At 37.0% G+C, this 17,388-nt stretch overlaps 1 protein-coding gene across 2 annotated transcripts in view; it reads left to right on the plus strand.

The window, feature by feature from the left end:
• The window catches only part of LOC117158481 (uncharacterized), an 81,846-nt gene that overhangs the window by 18,835 nt on the left and 45,623 nt on the right, over positions 1-17,388 (plus strand). For both annotated transcript variants that reach the window (XM_033337403.2, XM_076618627.1), the window contains one exon: positions 2,337-2,583. In XM_033337403.2, the coding sequence (XP_033193294.1) occupies positions 2,337-2,583 (247 nt within the window). The remainder of the gene's footprint in view (positions 1-2,336; positions 2,584-17,388) is intronic.

Raw genomic sequence — 17,388 nt, forward strand, 5'->3', positions numbered from 1 at the left:
TACGACGAATAGCTCTCGACCGTTTCTTTACGCTATGTAAAAATCACGTTTACATCTACTTGAGAAAATTCCTGAAAAATATTAATCTTGTTTACGTTTTTAAATAAATCGCCCTTTTTAAATCTGTTGATTTATTCGTGCGTGTGATGTATCGGTAGAACATTCGTGGGAAATATTCAAATTCGCATGAAAAATTTCTTCGGTGCCCGAGGGCTTAATACGAATGTTCATCGGTATATTAAAAGAGCTACCTTTTCTGCTAGAAAGAGCATAAATAAATTACCAAGTTTACAACATAAGTTTTAGTTACAAAATTATTATCGCGTAGGGCTTTGAATTCCGGATCGGAGTTGAGCAAACATTGTTGGAAAATGGGCTAAAATGGGGATGGACAGGTTTTGCGTATTGGTAATGGCCAATCTTTTGACGATGTTACTGTGAATAAAACCTTTCGGAAATTATGAATTTTGTTCAACTCGCTGTAATTGCAGTTTTGTTTAATTCATTTACAATATCTTGTTTATGAAAACGGTATTATACGTAATCGTTTACCCCTCTTTTTCCAGTCTAAAAATTATAAATCGACGATTGTTATAAATAAATTAATTATGCATTAACGCGTTCTTTGATATATTGAAGGAATGCACAAAAGAGCAAATATATAAAATAACATACTATACCGTTTCAGTTGTGCTTCTGTTATTTTCAGATTATCATTCAATGAATTATTTCGCCTAATAATTTAACAAATAATTCATTGGCATAATTTGTTCAGCAATTATTTAAATGGAATCAACTCATCCAATAAAATATTATTAATATCGATAAGTCCATTAATATTTAATCGAAGTAAACATAAAATCTGATAAATATTGATACTGTTTATTATTTAATTTCATTGCCTTTATGTATAAAATTTTAAATAATGAGTAGTTTCTACGTGAGAAATAATAATAACACGATATAGATATCGACGATTTTTTTAAATAAAATATGTTACGTTTATGTCTAAGAGAATGTTTTAAATAACCTTTTCTATTTATTTTCCATTTTTGTTTTTTCTTTTTCTTTTCTTTTTTTTTTCTTTTTTGGAGGAAACTAGTTGGCCCTTTTTTACACCACAGTATCATACAGTTAAGTTTCTGCATCTAAATATTCTTCTGTTCAGTTCTGTTTTTAATCTGAACTTTTTATACGGCTGCGTCTTTGCAATCGCTCGTGTAATTACTTTCTTAATTACTTTCAACTTTGAAAACTTTCAAATTATCCGAAACTCTTTAAAGCTACTCGCGGCTTTTTATATCATTATACATTGACCTGTTTATACAAAATAACCGAAATAGGAATTTTGATTTTCTCCGCGAAACATTAATTTACAGCACTATACTAGTGGCTGTATGAAAAGTTCATACGTAACACGAATCGAAAGAATTTTTTACGTATTATTCTTCCCAATTTGGCGTACAATATATTGTAGCCTAAAATCCAATTTTTTTTATCGTAGATTGTATACGAATTTGGCTATTGAATCCTAATAAAAATTGCAGATAGCATTTATAACTGTACCAAAGAAAACTTTATCGAATTCCATTTAATATCACGTCAAGTAGTTTAAAATAAATAGTTTAAAACTAACATATAACATATTTAAGCAGTGAAAAATCCTCAACAATACAAATACACGTAGATACGTACAATGACCACAAGAAGTAGATATTTGCACGTACAATGCTGTTACTTTCTACTTGTTAGAAACTCTAGTTAGATTTTCACTGGTTTCGACAGTGCGCGCGGTATACGCTACACGAAGTTAGAAATTCGCTAAATTTAGCTCTTTAATCCTTAGACAAAATTCAGGACGAGCGAATCACACAGCCTTCTGCGTACAGTCCGACCTTAAGGGAAAATATCCTGTCACGTTACCGTAGGTTACGATTTTCTGCAACAACGCTAGGCGTTTGAAACCGCTGGAAAAATGGCACCGTGTGATCGCTGATAGAGCAAAACACTGTTGTCGCAAACATATGCGAATTAGTAATTTGCGCTCGAATAATTGAAAACGTTGCCAATAAAGCAAAATAACAGTATTTAAAATTTCTCTGTATTGTTAATCGTATTGCAGCAACAACTTGCTTCCTTCTCTGTTTATTTATCGTATTTCTTTCGGTATCAACGGAGTAGAAACATTCTTTATTTTCCATCATCATGCTGCGTAAAGATATTTTTCTATCGCTTCTGCTTTCTCATTATCATCTAAATGCAATAACTTACACCTATCTTACTATCGAAACCTACAAGTAAAATCTCTCATTAAATTCTCCTCGCCCCAACAATAGGTTTCTACAAGCAGAAACCGGCCCTTGGGGTCATTTATCGCCCTCGCCGAGGAGTCCCACAAGAACCCCGGCCATAAGTCCTGGAACAGCGTCCTCTTCGTCTCACTTGAGTCCAGGCACGAGCCCAGGTGGACCAAGTCCAACTAGCCCAGCTGGTACAGCTGGTTCAGCGTCAGGATCCCGAGCTCCAGGACCAAAGCAATATCGCGGAAGGACCAGCAGTATGCCGGCGGTTCCACGACACAGAGTGAGTCGTTACTTACAATCGTCATATTTTCTAATGAAACGATCTTTTTTCTTTTCTTCCTTTTTTTTTTTTTTTCTCTTATCAAATTCCACGCGTTTCATCTTCACGGTATTAAATGTCTGTAGTTACGTGACGATATTACCAAACTCTACACGGAGCTTAATATACAGTTGATAGAGCCTTCGATATGCCAATTAACAGGGAAGCTATTTGATGGAACTTTCCAATACTAGAACAATCACTTTCCTGATATTAACTTTCATTCGTTCAAACAGAGATCAAAGAGATGGCGAATTTGCTTTAACATCGGAGGGCTCCCTACCTTTTTGGCGCGCCAAACTATAGACATTGTCGACGCGAGAGGGTCCATTACATTCCCTTTTTCCATTCGCCGTTTATGCTCTAACGCGTACGACGATGCTAACGTTGGTCGAAAAGAATCGTCGCTTCGTAGGAACGTAAACGTAGTCCATTAGACGCGGCGATACGTCCACGCCAGTGTACAGTCTGTAGAGGACTACGTAGAGGATAGTTGATCGTGAGATTTATACGACGAGATTGCTCGTTGTCGAAACTGTCAAGTGTATTTAAAATAATTAATAAATAAATACAGGTAATGTCGCTAAGACGCTCGTACTAACGGATTCGCTAAGACACTGTATAATCGCTGATACAGGGTGGTTGGTAACTGGTGGTACAAGCGAAAAGGGGGTGATTCTACGCGAAAAAAGAAGTCGAAAATATAGAATAAACATTTTTCCTTTGAGCCTTTGTTTTCGAGAAAATCGACTTTGAATTTGCGCTCGGTACGCGTGCACTTTATCACGTCTTGTTATAACGGATATCTCTGTAGATCGTTGTCTCGATGGAAAAATTAAAAAAAAAATTTTATTCTATATTTTCGACTTCTTTTTTCGCGTAGAATCACCAACCACCCTGTATACTCGCTGATTAGATCGCTGATAGATACTCGATGGATACTCGTAGATACTCGTCGGTAACTGCTAGATACTGTAATCCTTACGATCGCATCTGTTTATTTATACTGGTCGGGGGAGAGTCGGAAAATTCACATTCGTCTGTGTTCGAGGGTTGCACGTAGCGGCGACATTGTTTTGCCCGGAGTTTATTTATTACTACATTACGTGTTTTCTAACGATATTGTTACTCCGAGGCAAAACAACATGATTTGAATCGTCCTCTAGCTCATGTGTCGCTACAAGTCTAAGAAGCGGTCAGTAAGAGATTTTAAGCATAAAAAGAAGATTAAAAAGGAAACACCCAACAGATCTCACAAAGGACATAACCTAACAAACACGATGATGGTACCCCGCTGGGGGTAGCCACCCACATGTTATATTAGTATACCGCTATAATATTCTACCAAATGTCCTACTGGACAAATTGTAAAATTTAAATAAATAAATAAAAAAAAAAGTAAGAGATTTTGTCTCGCTGCAAGACGCTTCCACCCTACATCGCTACATTCGTTTACAGCTGCGACGTCGTACTCGCCCCCGCTACTGACAATTTCAAGCCGAGTTTACACTGTTTCGCTTTACATGAACACGGCGGATGAACGCTGCTTTCATCTGGTTTCATCCGCGCATGAAACAAGAATGAAAGCGGCGTTCATCCGCCGCGTTGTTGCCAAGTGAAAGAGCGTAAATTCGGCTTTAACGCCAGTTTCCGTGACGGAAACGCGCAGCGACGAAAACGAGTGGCCGCTGTTTCGCGGACAGGTGCACGTTACTTTACAATGACGTTAGGATCAACGCGCTTAATACACGAAGCGATGCTTCGTGGATAGAGCAGCTCTCTTTCCGAACGTTAGGCTAACAAAATATTCGAATAGTAGACGGTTGTGCTATACTTGGCTCTGCTATACTCTACACACTAATTAATTAGCACGTAGCCAACGTGTATACGTACGTATTGCGTTTCTGTGGCTCGCATTAATTTGCCAAAGCATCGTCGAATGTGCCGTGTCACACGGCGCGCAAAAGCGTCTGCTGCAGCAATATCGACAGTTTAATACGTTCCCTGCCACGTGTACTGTTTCCGAGACACGCTGAACTTTTCATTCGAGTAAAACGATACTGCTGTTGTTAAGGAATAAAGGATGGTAAAACGATCGACAGACTCGTAACAAAAACCACGGAAATTTGTGCAAATTTCTTTGATAGTAATGCATTTTCATTGACGAAAGCGACGAAAGCCGATATCCATGTTCTGGCATAGTACAAACAAACGGAGATTAAATGGTTTTATCGCATAAAAAGCGAATTTTATCAATCTGATGATTGAATTAAAAAGGAAACATAAAGGTATAGCAACGTATAGAAGGAATACGTACGTAAAAAATATGCGTCAAATAGATCGAAAATACGTCACGATTATTAAAGTCTTATCACTGTAACGATATCGTTTGTAATTTAAATTTTAATAAGCTATAAACGGGTCTCTTCGCGTCACTTACAGTTAATTGATGAGCTTTATCGTAAGCTTGTTTGCTGCAACGTTTCTCTTATGGCCATCTATCCTGCAAAGTATGATAATAGGCCACGTGTTTTTGTGTCCAAACTTTTTATAGACAGTACATCCATTTTTCTCTGTTATAGACTGTTCAAGATTTATCGACAATCTTTCCCTCTTCTTGAATTCTCATAAAATATCCATTTCCTGCCACCTGTTACGACTTTCTACGAGAAACTTTCACCCCTATTTTCATCTTCCATTTATCATAAACTCTTTTACGCTGCTATTTTAAAGCTGCAACTATCGTGTCTCGAAGGTTGATAAATTATTATCGTTGATTGGAAGAGAACACTTATGGAAACGAGCCAATTTTAGCAAACGATTTATTAGAAAATCTAGTAGATACACCAGCGATTGTTAACTTTGTACGTTTAAGGATCGAATAACCGTCGGCCTTCTCATAAAACGTCCCTCGTAAAACGCCATAAAAACATAAACCAAGCGATCCGGCACAAATCGTCCGCAATTCTGCTGATAGAATGGACGCCGTGGGATCGAACGGTTCCCTTTAAGTTGGCAAATTTTCATCGGTACCGGTGAAAAGCTCGGACAAGATGCTCCCTCGTTAAAACAATGGAACTACGTGTTAGCAACAAGATCGATAACGGTCCGGTTTCATTAATTTCTGTTTCTGTTGCCAACAGCCAAGTGAAATACGACGCCGCTACGTGATACACTTTAGCAACGTGCACGTGCACCGCGTGAACAAAAATCGTTGCGTAGCCGGCGTTTGTAAAGCTGCGGGTTGGCATCGACTATTATACTCCGCTCGTTGCATCGGGCTAACAACGAGGCGCGCTTCGCGTGATCAAGATCTCGCGAAATAGCTGTTAACGAGAAAGGAGAACGCTACGGCGTTGTATTCAAATGGAATTTTGATAAGCGTGCTTCGAGTATCTTCTTCTTCTTTGCTCTGGTTTTATGCGTGGCATTTCCGTGAAATGCATATCACGTGCGATCCTAAAATTAAATCTTGCGATTTGCGATAACATCTGGTGATACGGTTGTCGATAAATTCTATATGTTCGTGAAAATATTTGAACGTTTACCATAGAGAACGTTCACCAAGATATTACAGATGTATATGTCGCGTAAAACATTTGGATATCTTGTTGGAGTCGTAACGAAACGTCGTGATTTTATATTAGCAAAATTCGCAGCCAATTTGAGAACAGTGATTACGAGATACGTGTCATCCTACATCCCACTGACCTCGCTAAAGAAATAAAATAGTCAAACTGGTATCCAGCTGGGGATAGCCATCCACATGTTATTTAGCAATTAAATTAGAAAAATTTACCAAATGTCCAGCTGGACAAATTGTAAAATACAAATTAAATAAAAAAGAAAATTCTACAAAGAAGACTAAAAGGAAAACACCCCACTGACCTCAATAAGGAAATAAAATAGTCAAACTCGAAGATGGTATCCCGCTGGAGGTAGCAATCCACGTGTTATTTAGCAATTAAGTTGGAAAAATTTACCAAAAGTCTATCTGGACAAATTGTAAAGTACAAATTAATAAAAAAAAATTCTACAAAGAAGACTAAAAAGAAAACACTCCACTGGCCTCAATAAGAAAATAAAATAGACAAACTTAAAGATGGTATCCCGCTGGGGGTAGCAATCCACGTGTTATTTAGCAATTAAGTTAGAAAAATTTACCAAATGTCCAGCTGGACAAATTTTAAAGTACAAATTAAATAAAAAAGAAAATTCAGAAGACTAAAAAGAAAACACTCAACTGGCCTCAATAAGAAAATAAAATAGACAAACTTAAAGATGGTATCCCGCTGGGGGTAGCAATCCACGTGTTATTTAGCAATTACGTTAGAAAAATTTACCAAATGTCCATCTGGACAAATTGTAAAGTACAAATTAAATAATAAAAGAAAGAAAAAACGTGTCATCTTGAAAATACGCGGTGTCCCATTTGAAGCGCGCAATTATTAATCATTGGTCGTAAATCTTCTCTAGGTGGATGCGCTTCCGAAATTTTCAGCTGAAACTTTGTTTCTTTGTTTTCTTTTTGTACGGAATTGCGTGTTTTTGTTCAGGTAGGTAGGTTGTAGTTCGCACCGTGACGAATTCATCCGACTGTAATATGTCTCCCGTGTCAGATGCCAACAGAGGGACGAAAATGTTCGGATAATGGAACTCTGGAATAGTAGAACGATCTCTTCTCTCATTGTTAAATTTTATTTGCTCGAGCAGACATCGTGGAAATCGTCAGTTCGTTTTAATATCCGAGAACCTCGTATTTCTCTACTGTCACGCAGATTATCTGTGAACCGTTAGGATATCTGAAAAACTATAAAACATACGAAAAAATGATTGAAACGAATATAGTAGCGTATGAAGGGACGTGTATCGTGCTGTTATTTATACGATCTCGAAGTGGTCCTGAAATGCCCAGCGATCCTCACGTTCAAGTTTTTAAATCCGTTTTAATATCTGAGAACCTCGTATTTTTTCATTGCCGTACGTTTATCTGCGAGCAGTTAGAATATCTGAGAAACTATTAGGTTGTCCGAAAATTATCTTTCGTTTTATAAAGAAATAATGGATGCACAACATTTTCCGTTTTATATTATTTTATCGAATTACGTATGATCCATTTTCTTCTATCAAAATAAAGATCACAGCGTTCGACAGATTAGGATTCATGTTTGTATAAGACATGTTGTAAAAGACGTGTCTGTAAGAGAAAGACACTTTTCCGACAACCTAATATAAAACACACGAAGAAATGATTCAAACGAAAGTCATGAAAGAGCCCCTATCGTGCTCGTATTTATACGATCTCGAAATGGCTCTGAAATGCCCTGTGGACATTGCGTTTAAGTTTTTTAAATGGATCTCTCTTATTCCTTGTGCCGTTTGTCTTGCAGCTGACGTCAGGACATTTTGCACAAGATAATACCGAGATACGAGACGATAAAGCCATGCCACGGCATTAATATTATATCCGATGTACAGCGCAAACAAATTGCACACTGGAATTATAGACGCGCGCGAAACGATATCAACAACAATGGTCGAAAAATGTCGGAGGGAATCCCGCAGGATCAAGAATCGCATTTACGCGAATCCCACTCATTTGTGGATCGTCATATTGGACTATTCTGCACACGTTGCAACGCGTTACATTACACGCGTAAAATCGCCTCTTCTCCACGCTGTGTACATCGAGTAATGCTAACGCCGTTGACACAGTAACTCTGTCGGTTCATCTCTCGAAATTGTCCTGTAGAAAATACATACGTACGTACGCAGTATTTTGGAAATGTGCTGACGTCAGTCATGAGAATGTGTAATAAAAAATAAGTAAAAGAGATGCGTTTAAAAAATTAAAACGAGGCTTGCCTCGAGATCGTACAAATATCAGCTCGTAAACATCAGCTTTCGTCCGAAACATTTTTCTTTTTTTTCGTATTTTCTACAATTTTCGAGATATTCAACTGTTCATGGATAAACATACTGTAGATTAGTGTTCTTATTGGAATTATAAATTCGAGAAACAAACGTCGAACGACTTTTCTTGAGATTTCCTTCGTATCGTAGATTTCCTTCGCTATCTCGACGTCCAGCATCGGAAGTTGTAATCATCGTTCACTTCTTTTCTACACTCTGCATTTTGTGACTCAAACTGTACGCATAGTAGAAATATATCTCCTCTAAGCAAGACTAGCGTAATAAGAGACAGCGTTAACTAGACATAAACGAAATTATATCACAACTCACAGGAAACCAGAGTTTACCACATTTTGCGTGAATCAAGTTACGTTCTTAAACATTTAACGAATGATAATATACATTGATGATACAGTGGTTGATATAGTATTGTTAATCGATGTAGACGAACTGAAACATGATAGGTGTTCACGATGTAGAACGATGCTGTACCAGGCAAAACAATGTTTCGTCCATATCAGCAGCAACGGTAACTGTATATCTTTTTTCCGAATGAAAGTTATCGGCAAGCTGTAACTTACTTATCGATCCACTCTCCTATATTAATCCAATACACGTTAGGTTGTTGGGGAAGTTCGGAATGTTATTGAAGTTCACGCACACCATTTCCGAGGGTCGTAACGTTTTTGAAGTTTCAGACGTTAATACCTAAATTCTGTTGTGTATTTCGTGGAATTGGATAGGGACATAAGGAAGTCTTAACGCTAGAACTGCCGATAGTTAACACGAAGCTATTTCTACCAAAACCAGTGAAAATCACTGGTCTTTAAAAAATACGTAATAATAGAATATTTTTATATTTATTGATTCACTACTTTCTTACAGAAGGAATTCCATGTTATGTAGTACATTTTTGGTATTATTTGTTGAAGTAACTACTCGAAGAGAAACTCTACATCTTTATTTGTGTATATCTGTGACCTCGAGACTGCTACTACGCAGAAATATTCTAAATAAGGAGCGGTGCATATTATTGTATGGAGTATACATTATGTTTTGGGTTGCAAGGTCTAGGAACAAAGGAACAAATAAACAGATTTCTATTTATGTTGCCTGTAGCCTCTAGCTCAAGTTATAAGCTTAACTTTTTTGGTAATGTCCTTTCGCTATAAATATATGAACGTGCTCCCTATCATTCGACTGTCTAGTAACACTAAGAGAGTAAGGATCTGAATCAGCATAAACTTATACATTATACATTACACTTATACCTTTAATTATTTCAATATACTTTTCTATTACAAATTCATCCACTCGTTCTTCAATCAGTCAACCTCAACCTCATCGTTATTAATCCATCTGGGACTGTGATCCCTAAACGAGGGTTGACGCATTTATAAAATTGTAGAACCAGTCATTTTGACTGCTGTGGCATTTCAAGCGTTAGCATCTAGCGATCTAGCGATCGATCCGGAATTTTCCTGATAACCGATATCATCGTATCGAACGATACGCGGTAAAAATTTGAAAAACGCATGGAAAGTTGTACAAAACGAAGAAACTGGTTAATTGGGGTTCGATAAACAGATTGCAGGACCCTTTTACAGTTTGACAAGTACCAGTCATTTTGACAGTAGCCTCGATACAAAATTATTTTCAGTTTGAATACATAAAAAAGAAAATGAAATTCATTATATTATTCTTTTAGTTATCGTTGCGGAAGTCATTACATCATTGCGGAAAAAGATATAACACGAAGTAGGAATTTTAAAATGAAATTGTAAAAACCAGTCAATTTAACTGGTGTGGTAGTTCTAGTGTTAAGTACATTGTAACCTGCAGTATCCGGGTTAATGTGGAGATATAAATCTCCCGATGAGGGAATTTTCAGATAATAGAACTCACTCATCATTTATAATTTCATAAATATATTTCGAAACCAATAATACAAGGCCAATTACAGAGAATACGATACAGTGTAAATTATATGTAAAGTTTCCTAAATTATTTATGGATTTTACGTCTTGTATTTCTTTTTCTACTCCTAAATCAAATTTTGCATTATACTCTGTTTGTACCTCGAGTGATCTAATCGTAAATCCTCTTTCTAATAATAGCCATAAACACTTCGAAGCAACAGGGTCATTCATCCCCAATTTCACCGTAATCTTCTCTTCTCTCCTTCGGTTTCATAGCTGAAAATATTGCTATTTTTGTTTGTATTTATCCAAATTTCAACACTTATTCTTTTCACGTGTATCTAGATACTGGCATTTCTTTGTACTTATTTTCTACAGTCACTGTGTATTAAAATACAGCGTAATAATAACACAAATCGTAATACCTGTTACACCTTTGTTTTCAAATAATCTTTAAATTACTATACCTCCTAAAAAAAAAAAAAAAAATGATCGTCTCATAAACAACAACTTGCTAAAAGCCTCGGCGTACTCGAGTTTCTAGTAAAAACAAAAATATACGCGCACGTTGTTTTAATAAAAAAAAAAAAAATAGTAAACGTTAATAATTCTACGAGTTGTTACGACTCTAAATGATAAAACAAAGTATCTGAAAGTTGGAATAAATTGCAACACAGTTAAGTGAAAGTACTACTTTAATAACAATATCGGACGTTTAATACGAACAGTCACAATACATAGGCGAGAAACAAGCGGACTCGAAAAGTTGGAAAAAATAAAATGAAAGAAAAAAGTAGACATCAAAAAGCGTTCTTACAAAAGACAATTCGAAACGTGGACAATCGGTTGTTCACGCTTCGATTTCGAAAGCCAAGCCGACTTTGTGACCGCCTCTCGTCACATTGGCACAATCGATGTTAAATGACAGACTTAACGTGGCGTTCTCGTCGAGTTTCTGCTGCAAGCTCAAACCCAACTGAAGATCGGTGTTGAATTTACAACGGAACGTGGATCCTTCGTCGATGTTACATTTCGCCGCGGCGCCTAGCGTCCATTTCTGGATTCCACCGCTTCTAGCTAGAATACCGTTGATTGCCGCGTCCCAATCCGAGTTTACTTGAAAAATTACAGAAACATCGTTTATTTCGTCGTTTCTATCGGCTGAAAATACTTTCTTTCTTTTTTCTTTTTCACATTTTAATTGACATTCGTATAGATCTGTCGGTTCGCAAATTTTTTACATTGTTACATTTAGATTCAGAAATTTACAGACCTACAGATTCGTAGACTTACAGATCCATAGATTCGTAGATCTGTACACTTTATTAGTTTAGAGGTTCTGGTATTTCCACATTTTGAGATCCACAGATTTGTAGAATTTAGCAACGCAAAGATTTAGAGAGCAGCAGATTCGCAAACAAAATTCGAGAATTTAGTAATCCGTAGATTTATAAATTAATCGACTCGCGGGTCAGCAGAGTAGAAGATTAGTGAATTAGCAGATTAGATGGATTTGTAGATTCCTAGACTTTCAGATTAATAAATTTGCCAACACAGAAGCAAGTTAAAAATAGATAATACAATTTTCTCGCGTGGCTCTTTATCTCCAGTTATCAGAAACGCCAGCTTTGATGCTCTTTCGCAGGAGAGAATTTGTTACACAGTTTAATATTTCCCTTCGGTTTCTCATTACGCAACCCACTACGTAAGATAAACTCTCAGCCAGAACGTTTGACTAAACACATCGGGAAAGATTCTAGTTACGTAAAAATCGATAACGAAAGCATATGCGCTTGCCATGCTTTTTCATATTTCAAGCACTTCGATGTATTCGCACAGCTAATCGTGAAAGCAGGAAAATCGATAGAAATCCACGGTGTAAAGAGCAAAAAGGATTTTCCATGCCGTCAGATTCATCGGTGCCAAAGTTTCTTCGCCATCGAGGCAAAGAAAAATGTCACGTTAACGAAACGAACGAAACGAAAAGGGGAGAAGAAAAACTCGAGCTTTCGTGTCTCGTTGCTAGCACGTATAGCCGTGTCGTTAATTCAGGATTATTTCCAGACAGTGTCCGATCGTTTATTTTCTTTCTGATAGATCCGTAATTACAAATTAGTGGCGTGTGAAGCGTAAACACGTCGGATTATAAAATATGCATGGCAACTATGAACAGCGTGGTATCAGAACGACGCTGGCCATCGTCGTCCATTTACATCTTACGCTACAGCTGGAAACTGTGAAATAGCGTAATTTAAAAAGGCGTCGAAAAATATGAAAAATAAAAACAGCTGTGAAACGTGAACGAGAAAAATTGATCGTTTAAATTTAACATTCGAGTAATGGATTTATTTTTATATTATTATTATTATTTAATAGAATAGAAAGAGACATAGTATGGAAAAGCTTTTTTTCTCACGCGTATATGGAAAAATGTGGTACGCATGAAAGAATTTTATCGGGGATTCAAGAAACGTTAGAAAATCGAAAATTCTAACGATAATTCATCGTTGATTATGAGAAATGTTTATATCGTTTGGAAATCACGTTAAAATCCGTCAGTTCTTTTATACGATTGTTTAACATTTTGATGGAAATTCCGTCGCATGAGGATTTTCCCAGAATTCGTGTTGTGCTTTCCTCCCTTGTATTTTCATATCGAGGAACGTACAGTTTTAGCAAACATTGAATACGAATTACGTTGTTGCTGTCTCTGCTACTGTTTGTTCAAATTTCGAAGGAAAAATTGCCTTAGGGAAACATCGCCCTGTTTCCTATCTTCGAAATTAAACCGCCGAATAAATTAGAGGCGAAAAAGAAAGAAAAACGAAACAGTTACAAGTAATCGTTGTTCCTTTGCTCGATTTTTATACTCGATCGGACTGTTATAATTTCGTGTCAACTGGACACAAGAAATGATCGTGTTCCTTATGGATCTAATTTTCTACGATCTAGCGATGATATAGCGACGTTTGAGAATGTGGCAAATCCCACGAACCGTCGTCGAGAGCTTGAGAAACGAGAAAGCTAAAGTCTGTAACTACTTTCCGGAAAATTTCGCTTTAAGGATAAGTCAATCGCCTTGGTGTTTACCATAAGGTGGAATAATACTATTCCATTACAACAGCATGGATTAGAAAGTAATCGAGAGAGATGGAATTTTCCCTTTTTCCTCGCAATTTCTGGCAAACGATAGCAAACAAGGAAGCTAATGTTATTGTTTCATCTTAGTCCAGGGGAACACGGTATAAATTTCAATATTTAGCGATTAAACTCGGTAATCCTCGGTCAATAGAGGCCACCAGAGACCATTGCAAAGCTATCAACTCGAACACCGTGTCCCGTGGATTGTCTACTCGGTGCAGAAGCTTTCGAGAACTTGTGACGCAGGTCGAAATTTACCGGCCACGCAACAGATAATCGACAAAAAGTTTCGAAATTTCCACCGAGGGAGGATTCTCATTTAACAGCGAAAACATATCCAGAATTCCACCTTTAACGTTTAATAAATTTCAATAAACCGTTCGGTCCTCAAGGGAGAGCTTATACGGGAAAGCGTAAACTTACCATTTTATCGTGAGAGTTGGTTAAAAAGTTCACGAGTATGAATCCATTGGAAAATAAATAAAAAGGACGATGAAACTTTTTGACCACATGTTGTTCGTTCCACTTAGGTATTTTAAAAGGGTTGGCAAATATAATGATCGCTTACTTTTTATTTGCTGTATATATATGTGTGTGTGTGTGTGTGTGTATGTGTATGTGTGTGTTCTGGTTTGTAAAGAAAAATGTAATTCACTATAAAAAAGAAAAAAGTACATTTGAAAGAACATATCGTATAATTAAAATACCTGCGAGCTGCGTTGCAAAGAAAATGAAATCCGATCGAGCCTGTATCATTTACAAAGGAAGATCCCCAGCTCGGAAATTCCAGAAATTATGAAACTTTCTGGATACGTGGACGATATATAGTGATAATATTACGCAATTTTTCCTTCTGCCTAAATTCACTGTATGTGGGTGAAATCGATCTCTAGAAACTCAGCTATTTCTCGACTTTGCGTTAGAACTGGCTACGAAATTAACACATTTTTCTTACTTTAAACGATAGTGCTAATTGAAAGAAGTAACTTTTGCCTGAGAACGTTTTTTCTATCTCCCGGAGTTCGCGAATTACAACGGAAAATCATAAACTAGCTGGATTTTCGGGGCTCGGTTTCACCCCCATGAAGTCGTTTGGCCAGCAAAACGAAATTCCATGGTCTATATATATCCCTTACACATCCCCAAAGTATCATAATTTTTGGAATTTGCGGCTTGGGAATTCCCCTCTTCTCTTGTTAATCTTTTATTTGCAACTTTTAACCGCTTAGCGGTTGACTCTATCAGACCAAGTAAGAATTAAGCTGCAGCGTGTAGCATTTAGGCCAACTATCACTCCCAAGTATCGTTCACCACGTGATAAAACTTCTAAATGGTAGAGTCCAACAAAAGTGATCACGGCTATCGCAAACGTCTCATTGGGAAAATATCAGGTTGTCCGAAAAGTTTCTTTCGTTTCATAAGGTGATAATGGATGAACAACAATTTCTGTTTTATATTATTTTATTGATCCATTTCGTTCTATCTCTATTATTATATTCGCGCATAATTCAATAAACTAATATAAAGAAAAAAACATTGGTGCGTCTATTATTTCCTTATAAAACGAAAAAAACATTTCGGACAACCTAACATAAATTAGAATGCGTGCGAAGCTACGCCTACGAGCTCAGGCGAACGTCTCACGACACAGCGGCCGAAATCTATCCCCGAACCTACCTCAATCTGGTAACACAACCCTTTACAACACAACAATACTACGACAATATTGCGGTAACACCAACCGATACGAAAACTGACGATGTTTGCCAACGTGACACATTGTACCATTTCCGATGGACGATTGTTCGTCACAACGAACGGACCATTTCCAGTCGTGTGCGACGCACGATCTTGAATTTCCATGGCGAAATTATATGTATTTTCGGAACAGGGAACATTTACGATAGACGGGATCACGGGTCTGCCAAGTTGACGTCTCCAAGCGCAATTTTTTATAAAAAAAAAAAAAAAAATAGACAGTATTCGTTGGTCCTCTTTGAGAAAAAAAGAAAAAAAAGGTACGATGGAATTGAAAAATTTGACATCAGCATCCAGCTGTGAATATTTTTCATCGATTTTCTGAGTGGGATATGATTGTCCGCGATTTGTCCACGTTTGTGCACATTCGTCCAACGAGGATTTTCGATTATCCACTTTGCGAGAAAAAAGAGAAAACTGATGTTTATTTTAAAAAATTTCTCATCAGCACTCAACAGCTTTCATTGATTCGTAAGTGGAATATGATCGTCCACGTCGAAAGGATCGACTGTTCCTTTGGTAGAAAAATCAATTTTCATTGAAATTATTTTCCTCTTGGAACGTTCCCTCGAAAACGACGAAATTAATGAAATTTGATAAAACTTTGCAGATACCACTTTTTATCGAAAAAAAGATCGCTTTTGTCCTTCAATTATTGTCCTACAATCAATCGTCCTAAAACTGAATGTTTCGTTCGTTTTATTCAGATATGTATAATTTTGTGTGCTAGACTAAATTAGCTGCGTAGTAGTGACACACGTATGTGAATATGAGTGTATGCAAGTATGTGTGTGCACAGCGTCTCGAAAACCAGATGAATGCAACTGTTCCATTGGCAGTGTGGAAAATGGTGAGACGAAGAAAGTGCTGAGACACGTGCAAATGTATATCGACGAAGATCCTGGAAATCCTTTATCAAATAAATCTAAAACTATTTTAATATGAATTCTAAGTGTAACCTTAGTGTTCCTTTACTTTTATTTCGGCGATTAAGATCCACAATTCTCAATACGTTTAGATAGACGACAGAGGCGATCGCCAAGAAACGATCGACTAATATCTTTTAACTAATATCTTGGCTGCTATATTTTTGTCTATGGAGGGGACGCTACGACGCTGTCTTTCGTAATTGCTAACAACAGGACCGCGGATTTTTCTGCGTTTGTTTGAGAAACTCAAAAGCGCAGAATTTTACAAAATGTACATAACAATGAAAAGATACGTGAAATATCCAAAGTATAGCGCTTTCTATAATACTTGATAGGTAAAATGAATTTGTAGCGAGATTTCACTTGTTCGGCTATTAAAAGTTTCTTTCGAAACTTAATCGAATCTTCGAATATAAGAAAATAATGGATATTTTTCGTGTTATGTTATTTTATCGAATTACGTACGATCCATTTTCTTCTATCAAGATAAAGATCACAACGTTCGATAGATCAGGTTTCACGTTTGTATAAAGATGCGTCGTTGTAAAAGACGTATCTGTCAAAGAAAGATACTTTTCGAACAACCTAATATATTCTGAAAAATGCGAATTGAATCGAAAAATCCGCTATCTATGAATAATTATTTAGAAAGGGAGATTGCATTGAAATTCTATACTCTTGCATTCTCGTTAGTACGTGGAACGTTTTACGTTGAAAGATCAAAGTTTTTCCATTTTCGTACTTACAGTGTTTTCTATGAGCTCTTTTCGATTACGGTAAAGGACAACCTCGGGGCATAAAAGTAATTAAAAATGACCTGCTATCGAGTATGATACCTCGCGATGCTCGCTTTCTCTCGAGAATAATCCAAGTGAAATGGAACTGCAACCCCTTGTTCAATTTCCTCCGACCACAAGTTCCTTTGCGAGTGCTTGCACGATATTCGCAACATTTTAACGCAAGCGTCGTTCGCTCATCGGTCAACCGGAAACCACGATGAATTAACGGAACTATTTGCTTTACGAGAAATGTCACTGTCGTCAGAGGAACGAATTTTTGAATTTACAGCCATTTCGCTGCTTCTTGGAGAACGAGGATAAACATCG

The sequence above is a fragment of the Bombus vancouverensis genome, chromosome 5 (genome assembly GCF_051014615.1).
Source record: "Bombus vancouverensis nearcticus chromosome 5, iyBomVanc1_principal, whole genome shotgun sequence".
Classification (NCBI taxonomy): Eukaryota; Metazoa; Arthropoda; class Insecta; order Hymenoptera; family Apidae; genus Bombus; species Bombus vancouverensis.